At 35.6% G+C, this 18024-nt stretch overlaps 3 protein-coding genes across 3 annotated transcripts; 2 read left to right on the forward strand and 1 right to left on the reverse strand.

Moving 5' to 3' along the window:
• The first annotated feature begins 8329 nt into the window (after nt 1-8329).
• Nucleotides 8330-9220, forward strand: LOC144560303 (BAG family molecular chaperone regulator 6, mitochondrial-like). The gene is made up of 2 exons (XM_078309465.1): nt 8330-8698; nt 9008-9220. The coding sequence occupies exons 1-2, from the start codon at nt 8330-8332 to the stop codon at nt 9218-9220; spliced, it is 582 nt and encodes a 193-aa protein (XP_078165591.1).
• Nucleotides 9221-10705: 1485 nt separating this feature from the next.
• LOC144560518 (putative BPI/LBP family protein At1g04970) lies at nt 10706-15924 on the forward strand. Its single transcript, XM_078309736.1, has 6 exons — nt 10706-11241; nt 12252-12391; nt 12854-13217; nt 13956-14204; nt 15003-15128; nt 15549-15924. The coding sequence occupies exons 1-6, from the start codon at nt 10813-10815 to the stop codon at nt 15753-15755; spliced, it is 1515 nt and encodes a 504-aa protein (XP_078165862.1). The 5' UTR covers nt 10706-10812; the 3' UTR covers nt 15756-15924.
• A 470-nt stretch (nt 15925-16394) lies between these two features.
• Nucleotides 16395-17728, reverse strand: LOC144560519 (mavicyanin-like). Its single transcript, XM_078309737.1, has 2 exons — nt 17475-17728; nt 16395-16929 (listed from the first exon to the last, which is right to left on the reverse strand). The coding sequence occupies exons 1-2, from the start codon at nt 17662-17664 to the stop codon at nt 16574-16576; spliced, it is 546 nt and encodes a 181-aa protein (XP_078165863.1). The 5' UTR covers nt 17665-17728; the 3' UTR covers nt 16395-16573.
• Between the last annotated feature and the right edge of the window lie 296 nt (nt 17729-18024).

The following is an 18024-nucleotide window of genomic DNA, read 5'->3' on the forward strand; positions in this document are numbered from 1 at the left end:
TTTTCTGACCGACTAAAACGAAACTAAAATTTCGTAATATAAATAATGTATGAAATTATGTATAATAAAATTTAGAGATTTAGAAATAAAATAAAATATACCAATATGAATAAAATTATAATTATTCGGTAAATTAGAAACTTAGAAAATCCGTTACATTTCCTTTTAATTGTTAGGAAAGAAGAAATTGATTTAATTAGATTCGTGTGAATAAATAAGTAATTAAATTTCAAATAAGAGTATAATTATACGAAATTATTCGTACAAGATAAATTATATAAAAGTTACCAATTTCATTTATTTGAGAATTTTAAGGATTTGATTTGATATTTATATATATAGACATAGATACTATTCGATATCGATTTATTCGAATTCTAAAAATTTAATATATATATAATTATATAAAAGGAAAATCAAATTATTCGAATCTTAAATTGAGAAATAAAAATACGAATTATATGTACAAATATAGTTACAAAAATATTATGAACTTTCGATTCGAAACTATAGTAGAAACAGATTTTTAAACCAATTAAATGACCCTATTGAAATTCAGAATTTGTTTGGACCTTTGGATGTAATCTAACACGGATCTTAAATGTTGTAACTTAAATTTTGGAATTATATCAACCATTCATCTGCTGCAGCACGGATCTTAAAGCAGGGGATTTAATTACCCCTCCCCACTCTCCTTCCTCTCTTTCCCTCTCTGTTGGCGAACCCCACAACAGACCCCCCCCCCACCCTTCCCTCTCTGTTACGCCAAAGAAAAGAAGAAAAAAAAAAAGAGGGGCTCCGCCCCCTCCGCCTCCTCCGTCGCCGGCAAGCCGCGCCGCGCCCCAGCCCATCTCCCTCTCCTCCTCTTCTCGGTCCGACCCACCTGACCCGCCAGAAATTCTACGCCCAAAAACAGAGGCTCCACCCCTCTCCCCTTGCGTTGCTGCCACGGCCACCCCGCCGGCCGCCACCCCATCCTCTCCTCTCTCTATCTGACCCGGGGCACTAATCTCTTGGATTCTTCGCAATTGCCGTTGATTTTTGCGAGCTTTCGAGAAACCCTAGAAATTAGGGTTATGGTGCTGAGTCGTGCTGGTATCGATTGGTGCTGTCCCGATACTTGGAAGTGCCCATTTCATGTGGTACTCGCTGATTTTAGACGACCGCAAGGCGAGGCGAAATCCTCGGAACCGATCACTTTCTTTCGACATTTTCTCTTTCGGTTAATTTCTAAAATTCTTGATTTGTGTTTTGATGAATTGATTAATGTCGTAGGATGTGAATTTGTTAAGTTTCGAGTACGGGTTGTTGATTTTCCCGACTCGATCGAATTGCTCGAATAAATTAAGTATAAGGGGTTATATTGCAAAATGATTTTTATTAATGGTCGGAATGGTAAAATATATGACCATAGTGATTGTATGAATTAAAGGGAATTGTAGTTAGGATTTTGTAAAGGGAATTATAGTTAATTACACCTTTGCTCGGGTTGTTGATTTTCCCGGTAAATGGTGCTGATTTTGTGTGTGTACCAGCCCTTGACTTGACAAGGACCAAAGAAATGTAAATAAATTAAATTGAGGGTTGTTTTGTGCAAAATACAAGCCTTGGGAATTTTTATAAAAATAAGGGGTATGAATTATAAAATATAAGGCCTATGTGAGATTGGATAAATGTTAAGTAATAAAGAGGAATAAAAGGGTTGAATTGCAAAGTAGACACCAATGTGTGAAATTAGATTAATTGAGGACCAATATGAAAAAGATGTGAATTTATATGAATGATAGCCGTGACCTTGCGGTTGGGATATACTTGAATCAAATTGAAATGAATATGACATGATGTGTATATGTAAATTTGGAATTGGACTTGAATTAAAATGATTATAAATGAGCCGAAAGGTATAAAAGAATTGACGAATTGAAATACGACTTTTGGAATTTAAGTTTTGAGAATGTAACCGAACTAAACCAAGTAATCGTATAATATAGGTGTAGGCTCAGTCGAGCCAGATTTTGCGAGGCAATTCGAGACGCCTGATCTTTAAATTAAGCGGTACGCTCGTCATAATAAGGTGCGGGATTCTTGGACTTGTTTGATACTTTATTTTCAGGAATTAAACTGTGTATTCGTTTGTCATGTTGAATATCATTGATTGCATCATTGAATTGTGTAGAGCATTTGCATAGCCCAATCAAATTAAACTCGAATTGATATGACTTGAGTGATTTGCATGCTGGTATGGTTGTAGGTTGTGTCGATCTATTATGATCTGATTTGATTGAAAGTCACCACGATTGATTTGATTTGATTTGATATGTATGTGAATGGATTTACGAAGTTAAGCACTTGGATCTAATGAATTTGCCAAGTCGGGCTGTATGCTGACTTGGATTCCCAGGATCCTAAATGGCCTTAGGTGAACGGCCCTCGATATTCCCAGTACCGGTTGGGACGAGGGAGGGTGATTATGTGATGATATGTGATATGTTATGATATGTGATTTGAGGTCGTGGGTGACATGTGTAACGTCTATGGCTCGGTGGCATTCTCCTACGTGTTAATGCATTTGAAAGGTCAATTGAATATTACGACTATTGGAATGATTCCAAAGTGGATTTTCTTTATATGATTCGAACCAGACCTTAATAAACTGTTAAGCCAAGCGATTGCAGATGGGTGTCAGATAAAGGGTCCAGCGGTTGGCCATCTGTAGGTGTCAGTAACCCTACAGATGTGGGTTTGATAAAGGTTCAGCTCGAAAGAACATCTGTAATTGCTACAAGTCCTAATGAACTGAGTTATGAATCGAGTTAAGCCAAAATATATGTTGTGTTTGAAATTCATCTTGGAAATTCCGTAAACTGTGTTGCAGGTTGATTTAACTGTTGTCGTGCATTGGCATTCTGTTATTTATGATTATGAATATATATCTGTTGGAACTGTTATTGTTTGGGTTTCATTGTTGAATATAGAGTTTGATTGCAAGTCCAATAGTCTGAACTGTGGCAAATTCGCACTGAGAATTTATTCTCACCCCCACCCTCCCGATTATTTTTCAGGTTTATTACACGGACGCAGCGAATGAGGATATTGGCAATGCATATAAAAGATCCACTGCCTTGCGTGTATATGTGACTCCTGATAGATACACGCGGCAGGCTGTCAGACCCCAGTGGATTTGGGGTGTGACACGTTCCCACTGAGAAATATGTATGTGTGATTGTTATCTAATGCTGTCTGTAAAAAGCAGTCATAACAGTAGTTTTTTCATATGTATAGCTTAGCTGAGGAAGTGATAGTTTACCAAGAATACTATTTGTCCCTCGTATTTTATACGAGCTATAGCATCATTGGGCCCCTTGATAGAGTAAGATTATCTGCTAGCGGTATAATTACAAGAGTAATTATATTTGATAATATGCTCAAGATCAAGAAAAGATTCAGTTAGCAAGGATGACACACATCTACCTTGAAACTAATCTGATAGCTATGAGACAGAAGAACAGACACAAGTAAATAGTTTACTGGATCGTGTTATTGTACAGTACAGCATCATCTGTGTAATTGGATGGTCATGATGTATACTGCCAGATACCGCTCATGATTATAGAAGTTAAAACAGTTTTAACTCTATTTACCAACATAACACAGATCCTATTGGGTCACACCATATAGGAGTTAATCGGAGAATCTTATTGTGATTGATTATAAATTGGTTATGATCAATAGTAAGATGGTTATAATTAATTATACGTATTATAATTAAATTATAAATGTCATATAAGATGACAAGCAAAAACAACGGTTAATTTATAAACGTACACGGTACGTTATATAAAAGTTACCGAAACAACAACCGCAAGAAATATAATTGTTCAGAATAATTATACGAATATTATTTGTATTCGGGCCGAGGGCATTCGGGTCTTTTCAGATTCGTCCTTATCCGCATGACATGTCATCGATCCTATCCAGATGACACGTCATCAATCCTATCCACATAACACCTCACCCCCTAGGTGGCATGCCTTGTCATAGGGGTATTTTGGTCTTTTCACATCATTTTAGAGGCTATAAATAGAGGGGTGCATGAAGAGATTAAAATACTAATTCACTTGTATCGTTTCTTGTCGAAACGAATCGGTATTTTCTCTTTTTCTCGGTTTCTCTCCCAAATAGTGTTTCGGTTGATAAAATAAAGTTATATGTAGTTGACGTATAATCTTGTGGGTTATTGTGAAGTATATTTACGTGATTGATGAATAGTGTTTTCCCGAATTTCGCGGTATTTCAGTTTTGCTCATTGATGAAACTGAGTAACCGAAAATTCGTGTTTACCGGTTTTCATCTTTTTCTCTGTGAATTGTGTTTTTGCATAATTCTGCGGTTTATAGTATTTCTGGCAAAAGAAATAAACCGCTCTCCGGTTAGTCCTGGTGGATAACCGATAGAGGCATCAGACGTCTGATACTCCGAGGAGAATCATTCCCGTGATGTAGCTCTACTCGCTCAGTCTGCATTCCAACTGTGATTTGGAAACAAGGTATAAATATGTTATATTAATCTATTTAATTGGTAAGTAGATTAAAGTTTTAGAAATCAATCATGGAGTAGATCTGTAAAAAGGATTAAATTGGGTTTTGATGCCAAAGGAATACTGAAGGTGGACCGCCTTGGAAAGTTTCCTGACATACCCCGTTTAATCTTGAGCTTAAGTTGGCCGTAGAAATTTTTGTTCTACGGTCATTCCGCAGCTTAAGCCTAAACGGGTTTTGGTTACCCCGAAACCCAACAATTAAAACCCAAGATAGAGAGTCATAATTTAACTTAGCTGACGCTCCATCACTCTCAAATCTCAATAACCTAGTTCTCTCTCCGCCTCTCTCTAACTCACTCTCTCTCTCGCTCTAAAACCTAGCCGACGCTCTCGGCGACTGGCTGTCTCTCCAGCCGTCACTCTTCTCTTCGGCCTAGACGACTGCCTCTCCTCTCTCTTCGACCGTCTCTCCTCCGCCTTCTCTACCTTTCATATTCTCACTTCATTAGATGGTCCGATCGAGGGTTTGATCGAGTGAGCACTCGAGGTACGATTACTTGTTTTACTGTATATTTCAGTTCTTGTACTTAATCCTCTTTTTACGATTATTTGTTGTGATGTATTTTTTCATGAATAATTTTTCAACTTAAAAACACTCATTTCATACCGGTAAAAGGAAGCCATGTGAATTTTGTCCCGTGAGAAAAAATTAATATATAAACTACCGGTATAACTAGGGCTGCTTAAAAAATAATTTAGTTCGTGATTCGATTCGGGTTCAATTTGAAAAATGTGTAATTCGCAATTAGTTCGATTCGAAATGGGTTCGATTTGAAACGAATCAAACCAGGTTCGGTTCGAATCTAATTCAAACCAAACTCAAACCTAGGGTGAGTTCGATTCGGTTCGATTCGTTGCCACCCCTACCTAGATGTGCCGAAAAAAAATTTAGTTACCACTCTAATAAATCACAATTAAACAATTATCTAATTAGTCATATTTCAGTTTTTACCACTCACGCATACTCAGTTCATGCACCAAAATTTTTGGTGCGCAGACTAGAGAAGTGCACCAATTTTTTTTTGTGCGCACCCTCAGTATGCGCACCAACTTTTTTTTATTTTTTATTTAGTTCTACTATGAATTGTTTGAAATTTTTAGACAATTTTTTTCTATTATACGTATAATTTGTAGTATAAACAGTTCATCGAATTGGGCGTATAATTTGTAGCAATTTGCGCACCAACTTAGTACAAAACGCTCCTCAGATTGTGCATATAATTTGTTGTAGTAATTTTTAGTTCAAATTTAGTCCAAAATTTTATTTGTTAAACAAGTGTGTTTTATTTTCTACAATTCCATTAATTGTCAAATTTTGTGTGTATATAATTCTAAATACCACATAACAAAATATAATAGAACAAAAAAAATATTAGTTCAAATATTTCAAACAATTCAGAACAGAACTAGAAAAAAAAATTAGTGTGCATACTAAGAGTGTGCGCCAACAAAATAAAAAACCAAAAAAAAAAGTTTGGTGCGCGAACTTGTTGGATTGTGCCATAATCTACTTGTATGCTTGATTAAATTTGCAAAACATATATTGTTGAATTTAACAATTTTCTTGAGTTGAGATATGTGCAGGTTCATAAGATTTAGAATTGCAACAAAACTGTTGAGACTCTTTCCTTTGTCTTTTAGATAATTGACTGCATCATTATTCCAATGAAGGCTAAGACTTCAAAATCAATATCTACTCTTTGCAAACTTTCCGAAAAGTGGTCATATGCCAAAATCGGACACTCTAGCACCGAGATACGCCAGTTTGAAGATTACTGAAGTTCCACAATGCTTGATAAGCATTGTAACAGGTCATAGGCGTTGTGACAGCTGCCACAACGGTCGGCCTCTAGATGTTTTGGCAGAAATGTGGACCTTGGAAATGAATTATTTTGTTGTACAACGATTACAATCATTATAACGGATTATATCGAGCAGCTTACACACAGTTCGTATTTTTATTGTCGTTTGGTCATACGAACTCCAATTTGAGTGAATCAAAACTTGAAATTTCCAGGAGACCGATATCTACAACTTTCATGTGTTAACTTTATTCAAATTATAAATGGAAGGGTCGTTATGGACCATGAAAGGCAGACGTCATATATGGTAACGTCTATAAATCTAGATTTGCTTCTCTCCCTATATATAGAATCAAATATTAGATTTTTTGGATCTGCTCCATCCGTCAACCACCTTCTTCTCAACTAAAAAAGAGAGCCACCATAGCAAGAATTCGATTGATTTGTGAGAGATCTTTTATTTACTACAAACACTATAGCCTTTGTTGCTCGCTTCTTCTTCGAGCTTTTGTTGCTCACCTCGTTCAACCTTGAGCCTTTAGTGCTCGTGAGCTATTTTCGTGCTCGGGCCGTGTGATTTCCCATAAGCTTTGTAAGAGCTCACCGGTTCCACCTTGTACTTCCTTTCTCATTGGGTAACAAAAGGCGTGCCATTTTGAAGGTTGCGGGCTCCGGAGACGTAGGCGTTAGTGTTCATACACTTGTTTATTTTATAGTTATTCTTGTTTCTGCCCATAACACTCATGCACGTTAGTTAAAAGTACCTTAGATTTAAATTTTAAAAAGGCTCATATTAACCCCCCCCCCCCCCCCCCCCCCCCCCCCCCACCCCCCACCCCCCACCACACCCACCCCTCTCTAGATGCCTTTGGGGCCAACAAAACTGGGTATGTATGGGTGATAAAAACTTAAATTTGGAGTTTTGGGTGGTGGTTGTTTAATTTCAAATTTTTGAGGTACTAAATAAAAAATTTCGGCTAGATGTGACTTCATTATTTTTTGAGATTGATTTATATTATATTTCATATATTATTTTATTTAGTAATTTATTATAAAAAATTATCAAATATTTAATATAGTTTTTAATTAATCTTTTATGATAAAATTGATTTATATAATGAATACTTTATGTATTTTAAAATAATGAGATAAAAATTATAAATAGAATAAAAAATTATAATGTTGTATATACTGTGATATAAGTACATGATGTATTTGACATATATAATTTTTGTTATATTTTTAGATAAATTATCGTTATTTATTTCATTACTCATTATCTTAATGAATAAGTGGAGTATAAATAGTTAATATTTTGTGAGTAAAGATCGAATATGAATAAGATTAATTTTAAGTAAGTGTGGATATGAAAAAAACTTCTATTCAACCTGTACCGTACTCATTAAAACCTGAGTGTGTATCCTACGAGATATCTTAATTTTTGTGTGACCGATGTGTACGGTGTCTATTTGGGGTGCAGGGGACCAGTATTGTTTGTGCTTTGACATTCATGCAGAACGTATTTGAACGGTCGAGGTTTTTTTTTTTAAATAAAAAGAAAAAAAACTCAAAATTTGAGATATATCAGAGGATGCAAATTCCATTAAAACCCCAGCTGCAATCGTTCTAACCGTTTACTTCATTTTAAATTGACTTGACTCATTTGATTCTATTTCAAAAAAAAAGAAGAAGAAGAAGACTCCACTCATTTGAACGCAGCAATGGTTTTAGATAGTGGGTCCAATATCCTCAGCCCAATTAAAAGCCCAGAAATCTCAAATTCTAATTTTCTTTTTCTTTTTAATGTTTTGTCCTTTGTTTTTTTTTTTTTAAGAAGTTTCTACATGCTTGCTTTGTTACTTGTTATAGTCACTGATCGAAACCCAAACCTCTCTACCCCTCCACTGAAGTGTCTACGCCAACATCCATGAATTCCTGCTATTCATACTCAGCATACTCTTACTTCAGCTCATCAAATGACCAACTTACCCCTCCGCATCCAACTAACCCCATCCTCATCCCCATCTCCACCTCATCCGATCAAAATCCAGCCTCAATCCTGGTTCATCTTCCCGCCTCCTACCTTGCCGCTGCTGCCGTGAAGATCCAGTCTGTCTATCGCGGCCACCTGGTTCGATCCTTCATCCGGACGGTCCGATCCGTTGATGCCGAGACAGACCGACTCGAGCGGCTGATCCAACGGCAGGAGACGGTCGATGCGGTACGCAATGAGAAGAGCCGTGAACGGATCCGGATCAATGAGATGCTCATGAGAGCGCTTCTACGTCTGGACTCGGTACTAAATTAAAAACCAGCTGGATAGAAATCATACAATTGAGTTAATTAATAAGCGGCTGGATGATGACAATTTAAATATCTTATCTTTTTATTAATTAAGGACGAACAATGATTGCATATTTGCATGGCAGCTTTTGCCGGAAAAATTGTACTTGCACCCTTTAAGAACCTTAAATATTATATCTAACCCTAGAAAGTTGGTGATATTATAATACATTAATACCTAGAATTGCTTCAAAATACTTCAAACTTTCAAACCAATAGATAATGATGCATTCATTGATTCTTATAATGAATATAACTACAGGTACCAGGGTTTTATCCGGAAGTGAGGCAGCTGAGGAGACATATTAGCCGTCGGATCGTGACACTGCAAGAGGTGCTGGATGCGATCGTAACGGCCGAGGTGAAGGAATTGGAGGTGGAGGCAATTCCGGCAAGTTTAGAGGAGATTGTGGAGATGAAATGGAGAGAGAAAGGAGGTGAATATTGTTGTGGTCCTTGCGGAAGATGTGTGTAGCAAGTATGAGCTAGAATTTTGTTTATGAAAATTTATAATAAAGTCACTTATAATAATCCATATTGAACATCTACATAAATCGTTCATGAATTAATGAGGGTACAGTGTGTAATTAGTCCCTTAATTTGGTGAATGATCAAAATCATAATAAAAACCCATTTCTGCTAGACGTACTGCTATAATGTATATGTATGTGTTATATTATATATATAGATGTTTTATATATTCCCGGCCCTTGTCTTCTTTGTTTTTGGTAGGATGTGATGTACTTGTATATTCCACCTACCTAATTAATACTAATAGTTGGATTATAAATTAATGTAGGGATATATCAATGATTCTACGTGGGGTCATACAGAAAATAGCGACTGAGCAGTCCCCAACTGCAAGCTACAGGTTGAATTTGTTTCTCAATAAAAAATTATGAGACCGAATCGTCTGCCCCCCGGGGTAGGAAATTCCTGCCCCCAGAGTCACTGTGGGTGGGCCCTCATTTAAAAACAGTAACAGTAGTTAAATCCTTTAACAGTAACCGATCTCATCCCGCAGTGACTCTGGGGGCAGGAATTTCCTGCACCCGGGGGGCAAGAAATCCGGTTCCATAAAAAATTAATGACAAGTCAAAAAGTTTGTGAAAAAATTAAGTCGGACTAGAGGGTTTTTTTTTTTCCATGGACTAAACATCATTTCTTTCTTTCACAAAGTATCATTAGTAAATCAGGTGAAAGAAAAATTTTCATATACAGTTGAATTATGTAAACATATTTATATATAAAAAAAGAAATAAAAAATTAAACATAATATTTTATACTTAAATTAGTAATTAATGCTTACTTTTGTAAGTCCCATCATTTCTATAAAAAAATTATATTTGAATCATTATTCATGAATATTTATAATAATATCACAAATTTTAACAATTATTTTAACTATTCAATAAAACATGTAATGCAGACATTCTCGTAATTATTTTAGTACATATTAGTTTATGAATGTTCGTACTCATAAAATCTCATTCTGTGTAATCACATGACAACCAATTAAAAAAAAAGTGAAAGCATATAATGCGATTTTCCCTCTTCAAGGGAAAAACTCTTTAATTTGATTTTTATTGACACCATTTTGAATTGCAATTGATGTTATTACTAAATTATATATCTTGCACTTCGACGTCCTTTTTACCAAGATAAAATGGAATAGTTGCTTTATAGTTTTTACCAAGATACTAATTTGATCCACGTTTTGTGTGCATTAACAATTTAGCATACGTAAACGTAATGGTGTGGCCTTAGACGTTGACATGTAGGTTCACGGATGTGCTAATTGGTTTGAATCATAGTCGCTACTCGCTAGGCAAACAAAAACGTGCATTTATAAATGTTCAACATCGCCATATCGCCATGTGGATATGATATAGGTGCTAGCATTCAGTTCCAATTATTGAAGAATTTTAAGGACCGTATCAAAAATATTTCCAATTCTTTTTTTTAAGTCGTAAATTCTTACAAGCAACAAACTCTTCTTTCCCTTCCCCCGTTCTCCGTCTCCCTCTCCCTCTCCCTCTCCACACCATCACCATGTCAGATGAGTAGATGACCTCTCCATTTTTCAATCCTCCAGTTCTCACCATTTCCATGGCGCCTCTACTCCTCTTCTCGCTCATCCTCCTCTTCCCCAACCCAACCACCTCCTCTGATTCCCACATTTCCGCTATTATTTCCACCAAAGGCATAGATTTCGTGAAAGATCTCTTGGTAAACGAAGCAGTCAAGACCATAACGCCGCTGGAGCTGCCTGACATACAGAAAACCGCGAAAATCCCTTTGGTCGGTTACGTGACTATGGTTGCCTCCGATCTGACACTCTATGAGCTGAATGTGACGAGTTCAAGTGCGAATTTGGGGGATTCCGGGGTGGAGATAGTAGCGTCTGGTGTAACAGCTGATATGAGCATGGATTGGAGTTACTCATACACTGTGGGTTGGATAAAAATTTCGGATAAAGGAACTGCTTCTGTCAAGGTAAGAACATTCCAGTTAATTTTAGGTAATGCCGTTTCATTGATTCATCCCTTTGATTGATTTAGATATTAAGTATCTGTACACAAATACTGTAGTTAAAATTGCAGTTTTAATCAAATGCTGTGGTTTAAAGTTGCAATTCAAGTGTCTTTCTGTATGGTTCAAGAAGATTAGTGTCTGATCAGGTAAAACCAGTCTCTGGTCAGTTACTTGATTCCAGTACCTGCTCTGTACAGAATTAGGTTCCAGTAAATATAATATGGACTGTATGAAGCAGATAAGTCTGATTACTTGCATTTTATCAGCACATGTGGTACCAAAAAATACTCTGTGTATCAGTTCAATTATTATTAATTTTTTGTTCCTTTGTTTTGTATTTGTTTTTAATTCTTTGCTGTGGTTTTCTGTGACTTCGAACCACAGTTATGTCTATATTAAGCTAAAGAAAAAGTGTTTTTTTTTTTTTTTTTCGTTTCTTTTGCAAATGGCACAAGATAACTTTGTCATGTTTGGTAATGATCCCTAACATTGATTTATTTGCAAGTAAAACCAAGCTATGATGTACTGCAGTGGAGGGTTGTAGTTGTGGATTTGAGAAGTTTGTTGGTACAGAAAAGATATTTAATAAATTCGTCCCTGACTATATAAGCTGTCATTTAAAAATGAAAATAAATTGAGCATGTACTCAACTAAAATAAAGCAGGTGGATTTATCTTAAAGGTTGCTCAGTTTTCAAAGCTGATCATAAAGCAATTGGTTTGAGCTAACAAGAAAAGGCCAGGGGCAATTTAGTCATATTTACACATCCTTGGTTTGGACTTGGTAGTGATCACTTTTAACTCGTAAAATATTGTTTACAATATGTAGGTATGGTTAATCTTGCTATAATTTTCAAAAGCCAAAAAATGAAGGGAAAAACAAAATGACATTATGGATGTTATACTTCATAAAGTTCCATTATTTCACCTACATTAATTATTTGATGACATATATAAAATTTACATTTTAAGGTGGAAGGAATGGAAGTGGGGCTCACCATGAGCATGAAAAGCAACAATGGTTCTCTTGAATTGGCAGTCTCTGATGTTTCATGTTCCATAGAAGAATGTGTTATATCCTTAGATGGAGGTGCCTCCTGGCTTTACCAAGGGTACTTATTTCTCACCTTGGCTTATTCTTTGTTTCTTTCAACAGTACATGCTAATACCAGATGCCTTTCTTATAGTCCCAATTTTTTCTCCATTTTCATGTCCTATGTTTAATTCCCTTTATTAGCAGTGTAATACGTAGATTTAATGTTTGTCCTGCTTATTTGTTTTGTTTTATCTGGTATTCTCATAGTTACATTTTTATCATTATCGATTATTCGCTTCCTTGTTCATTTGTCAATGTTGTCTGTTATATTTCTCTTCACAATTGCTAGATGTTAAATCCTCAAATCCTCGATCCTTCCAGAAAACATTAATTTAAAATATAAATCTTAAACTAGACCTGGAAATCCAACAAAAACCAAACAATTTATCTTTATCCTACTACTACAGTGTCTTTTGAATCACGTGTTGAAACAATAAATAGCATTGTTTATATAACTTATTATTTTTCATTTTTAAAGGTTCGTAAATGCATTTAAGAACCACATCAGATCAGCAGTCCAGAAGGCCATAATACAAAAGGTAACAGATGGTTCTTCCAAACTCAATGCCTTATTGCAAAAGGTTCCAAAGGCATTTAGCCTGGACAACATTTCTTCTCTTAATCTGACCCTCGCCAGTGACCCAGTCTATTCAGATGCCACCATAGAGTTTAATATTAATGGTCTGTTCAATTCATTATCAACAAAGAAAAAAGCTTACAATGTGTGGAGAAATAATAATTTGCACAAAGGGGCACATTTATCTTCTAATGGTGAATCAAAGATGGTCGTGGTTTCAATTGATGAAGAGGTGTTCAACTCAGCTTTGCAAGTTTATTTTCAGGTAATTTGTGTTTCTTAAATTAGTTTGACTAATATATTTTGGAAAGCTCAAAAAGGCATAGAGAATTGTTCTTCTTTATTTAGCTTTCCTAATGTCAAATAGGAAATACATACAAATTAGAATACTAGCTAGGTTAAGAAGAAATCATTTTCTCTTAGTCGAATAACACAGTTTTTATTAATCTAGAACCCATGTGGGACCAACAAAAGGTACTCTTTTGTCTCAAATTCTGCTTCTTCTTTCCTTCTTATCCTTGTCTCATTTCTCTAGAACCCCAACCCTTTTGCTTTGTTCATGAGTAACCAATTGAACTTGACAATAGTTGTGCAATGATAGTGAAAGTCTCCAATAAGACTAATCCAACAGGAATGAACATCCTGGTAAGGGTAAAACAACACCTATTAAATTGAAATGACTAAATTTGATAAAGGCCCCCAAAAAGTGATAATAATAGATCCATGACTTTATTTGCTTATTTTTGTAGTAATTGCATGTCAGCTTCTGATTGTCAAATAAGTATGTTCTCGATATCTTAAATCAGGTGCTTGATACAAATACACTAACATGGGTATACTGTAAATAAGGATAAGTAATTGTTGCTCATTGCAATACTTCATATGTACAGCCATCTTTTTTGGAATAAATTACCTTCATGTTACTGTAAATAAGGATAAGTTATTGGCTTGATTGACATTGTTTCTGAATCAAAATCTTTTTTCTGATTTTTTCTTTCTCCAGGCTGGATTTATGAACTGGTTGGTAAATAGAGTACCCATCCAGTCTCTTTTAAACACAGCTAGCTGGCAATATATAGTACCTCAATTATATCTCATGTACCCAAATGATTCCATGGCGCTCAATATTTCTCTCTCTTCACCTCCAGCTCTGATAGTAACTGAAGAGAAACTAAGTTCGACTCTCTACACAGATGTGATAGTTGATGTCATGGATGGCAATAATATTGTACCAGTTGCATGCATACATGTGGTAAGCTTGTCCCATTAGTTAAAAACTTAAAATGCATATAAGCTGCCACTGGAAGAATCTTAATCAAGTCTCAGCCATCCTAAACAGAAAGCAACCAAATTGAAACAGAAGTAAAAGTCAATGTTACTGGTACCTGTCGGATATGGGTCTGTACTGACCGGTATTTACCTGTACTGTTTAGTAGCATGCTCAGGGAAAAGTTCAAATTAACCATGTGTTCACCTTGTTTCAGTAGTTCAGAGCAGAGCTACCAGTAACTGTACCAGTACATATTAATTGATATTTGGTTGACCTTAATTAACTGTAATTGTGTCATGAAACTCACCAAACAGGAAACAAAGCAAGTAGAAAAATAAAACAAAATAGGTATACCTTTATATACACAGGGGAGGAGCCAAGTGGAGTCCGGGATGGACACTTGCCTACCCCTTGCTCAAAAAATATTTCAATAACATACTTCTACTTTTGTGTCTTTTTCAAAAGAAAAATTATTGAAGTAAGCTTAAGCTTCAAAAAATTATATAATATTGCCTACCCTGAAATTTTTCTTTAAAATATGCTTCTATTTCTATGTTTTTCTCAGAAAAAATTATAAAATATACTTAATGTTCAAAATAATATGACATAATTGTGTCTCGCCAAAATTTTTGCCCCACCCTGCTAATTATACTGGCTACACCCCTGTATATACATGTCTCATTAGTTGAACATTTGTTTGAGGGAACCTCTGACAAATTTATAAATAACTTCAGGGGACTAGTTAAAACTTAAGCTTGGGTTTAAATGTTGCCATTCTAGGAAGTAGGTGCTTCTGGGAACCTGACTATGTCTGGAAATAGTATAACCGGGGAGATGAGAATCGACGACTTTGCCCTTGCCTTGAAGTGGAGTAACGTAGGGGACCTTTACATGCCTTTGGCTGAGGTAAAAATGTTAGCTCTTATTCTAAAGTTGTATTCCGAATGTATTGGTGAATCTACTGCAAATGAGGAAAAAATTAAATAGAACTTGATAACCGATGCGAGAGTGAAAATATAGGTTGAGACAGGCTTGATGCTTGTACCATACTGGTTATTTTAAATGATTATATGGAGCTTCAGATTATATTTTTAATAGACTCTGATTATGTGCCCCCTCCTCCCCCGCCACACCTAACATGCACACTCACAAAGGTGAGAAGCAATTAAACAAAATCCAAACCAAAGGAAAATAATCCTTATCAGATCTGGTATTGACCACTAAATAAACCATTTTAAGCTAATTTGTTTTCATCACATTTTTCTATGCTTCTTTTGTTACTGGCTATATCAGGATAGCTATTGATTTTCTTTCTGACTCTTCCAGGGCATATTTCGGGTACTTCTGAATGACATATTGGTGCCTATAACAAACATCCTTCTTGAGCCAGGGATTCCATTGCCGGCGGTTCAAGGGTTCTCTCTCCAAGATCCATATATATACACCTCAAATTCTGCTTTGTTTTTCAGTTCTGACATTGCCTTTTCAAATTCCATGAGTAATCTTTGGCACACTCTGAGGAATGTTTTGTGAGAAATTGGTTGGGTTTTGGAAGTCACTTGAGTGTACATATATCTTGTGTATGTAAATTGTAATTTGTTCATTCCCATGCTCAATTAAAAGAATGGAGATGTTTGTCCACCAAAATTATGTATTGTTTTTGTTTTTGTCAATTCTCTGTATAAAATAAACATTTGTTCTGTATTTCAACAAAAGAAAATATCTCAGTGCGTTGAGAAAAAGTTGCAAATAATGAAATGAGTAAAATTGTTCTGAAATGTAATTTCCACTACAAGTCTAGAGATCACTAACTTTCGAATATGAATATCAAGTGAGCTGCATATCAATATTATTCAAGAAATGTTCAAATTTATACACACACTGAAAATTTCACAATTCCGCACCCGGTAAGTTGGTACTGGTTTTGGCACTGGTAGATTAAGTACCTGATCTGACTTTTTGTGAGGCTCAACGGAATCTTCATTTGTTATATGCAGCATGATCATATATTAAAGAAGTTCATAAAATGAATCAGGCAGTTGTAAATTTGTAATCCTTGTATCCATAACTGATACTTGTTGAGCCATAACCAACTAGACAGTACCACTACATCAAACTAGTCAACACCACATCTATTGATTAATTTTTAGAAAAAAAGAAAACACCTCTGTCAAAAGGAAAAGGTTTATAAGAGTTGATTTAAAAAAAAAACACTTGTATCAATTAGGAAAAAAAGAGAGAAAAAAAAGGGCAGTCCATCATCACACTAAAAGAAAATAGAAACAATTTGGTCACACTGACACAATGCAAATTTATAAAATTAAACTTTCCTTAAACATTTGGTAATGAGGCTAAACTAAAAGGAAAAAAGCCAAAACAAACCATACAAGCGACGACCATCCTTTGTAACATTTTGCATGAGAGGTACTTGGTCCCTCGGCCCCAACTTCAACCACACTGTAGCTTGCCACACCAGTCACTTGCTCAATTGGTTGCCTCACAGGAAGTACTTTGACATGCAACTTGAGCCCCTTCTTGCAGCTTTCTGGATTGATGCTGGTAAAGTACCGGGAGCCTTCACCTTCTAGTGTTACCTGATTGAGCCCTTCGGTGTACATCTTAATCGGGTTGCTTGTTTCGCATGACTCTAATTCTCCTTTGGTTTTGAGCTCCATGACGCCTTCTAGTGGTGCCGCATAGGTGAACCCTTTTCATTTGCATTTTGCACAAAAAGAGAGGTAAATAATTCTGTCTAATGGTTATTGTTTTGTTTGCAATGTAGGATCAAACAATTGAGACCTTTTTCCCCTTTCGAACAATTTATTTTCCTTAGGTAAATGCAAAATCTTTTGGAAAACAAATAAAAGGTATGGATTGTACAGTAATCGTGTTCACTTTTTGTATTAATTTAATCTTCCTGTTTTAATAAAAAATTAAAAGGTATTTATTGGAATAATTTTTTTTCATATAGAGGGATAAATTTTAAAATATATGCATGACGAGAAATTGCCCGTTATTCTTTTATGCAGCATAGACATGCATCCAGAGCTTTCCCAATTTCAGAATATATATACTTATTATTTTTCCAAACGGAGAAACTCTTGGTTAAGGTGAGACCTGAACCAACCTCCATAATCCCATTTTATTGTTTTACCAGGAAGCCAAATGTACTATTGACCTAAACAAGTCTACATAATTGCAATCATTCAAAAATAACTGGCAGGAAGAAATTATAAATAAACGGTTGCTTACAAATAGTGTCGCCAACATGGAAGTTTTTGTTAGCAGACCAAGAAGCAACATCAGTGGAAGTATCCCAACCTTGATCACCCCCAACAACATGGTGCTTGTTAACTGCTTTAATTGTGATGCATGGCATTATATTTCCTACTAGATTTACCAAAAATATTGCAATGGCAAGGTTAATTGTTTTCCTTCCCATTTTGTGTTTGTGTGTAACAGTGTAAGAGAGAGAGAGAGAGAGAGAGACGGGGGGTGTTGGAAAGGTGAAGTGCTGGACAAGGTAAGGTATATGCTAAAAGAGGTACTTGGCTAACTACACTTCTCACCGACCAGTTTTCTATGTCACAAGAGAATGGCAGGTCTGTATACTAGTCTGCTTCCTGTGCATTTAGATTAGGTAGCTTGAGGTTGAAGTTAGGTAACAGTTTTGCAATTTTAATCACCAAGCAGAAATAAGATGTATTTGTATTTTTAACTTTAAATTTACGTTTTAACAGTGCTGCATTTTTCATCAGTACTGTGAAAAAAAGTAACCTTTGCATTTTTAGCAGCCAAATGT

The sequence above is a fragment of the Carex rostrata genome, chromosome 10 (genome assembly GCF_964058835.1).
Source record: "Carex rostrata chromosome 10, lpCarRost1.2, whole genome shotgun sequence".
Taxonomy (NCBI): Eukaryota; Viridiplantae; Streptophyta; class Magnoliopsida; order Poales; family Cyperaceae; genus Carex; species Carex rostrata.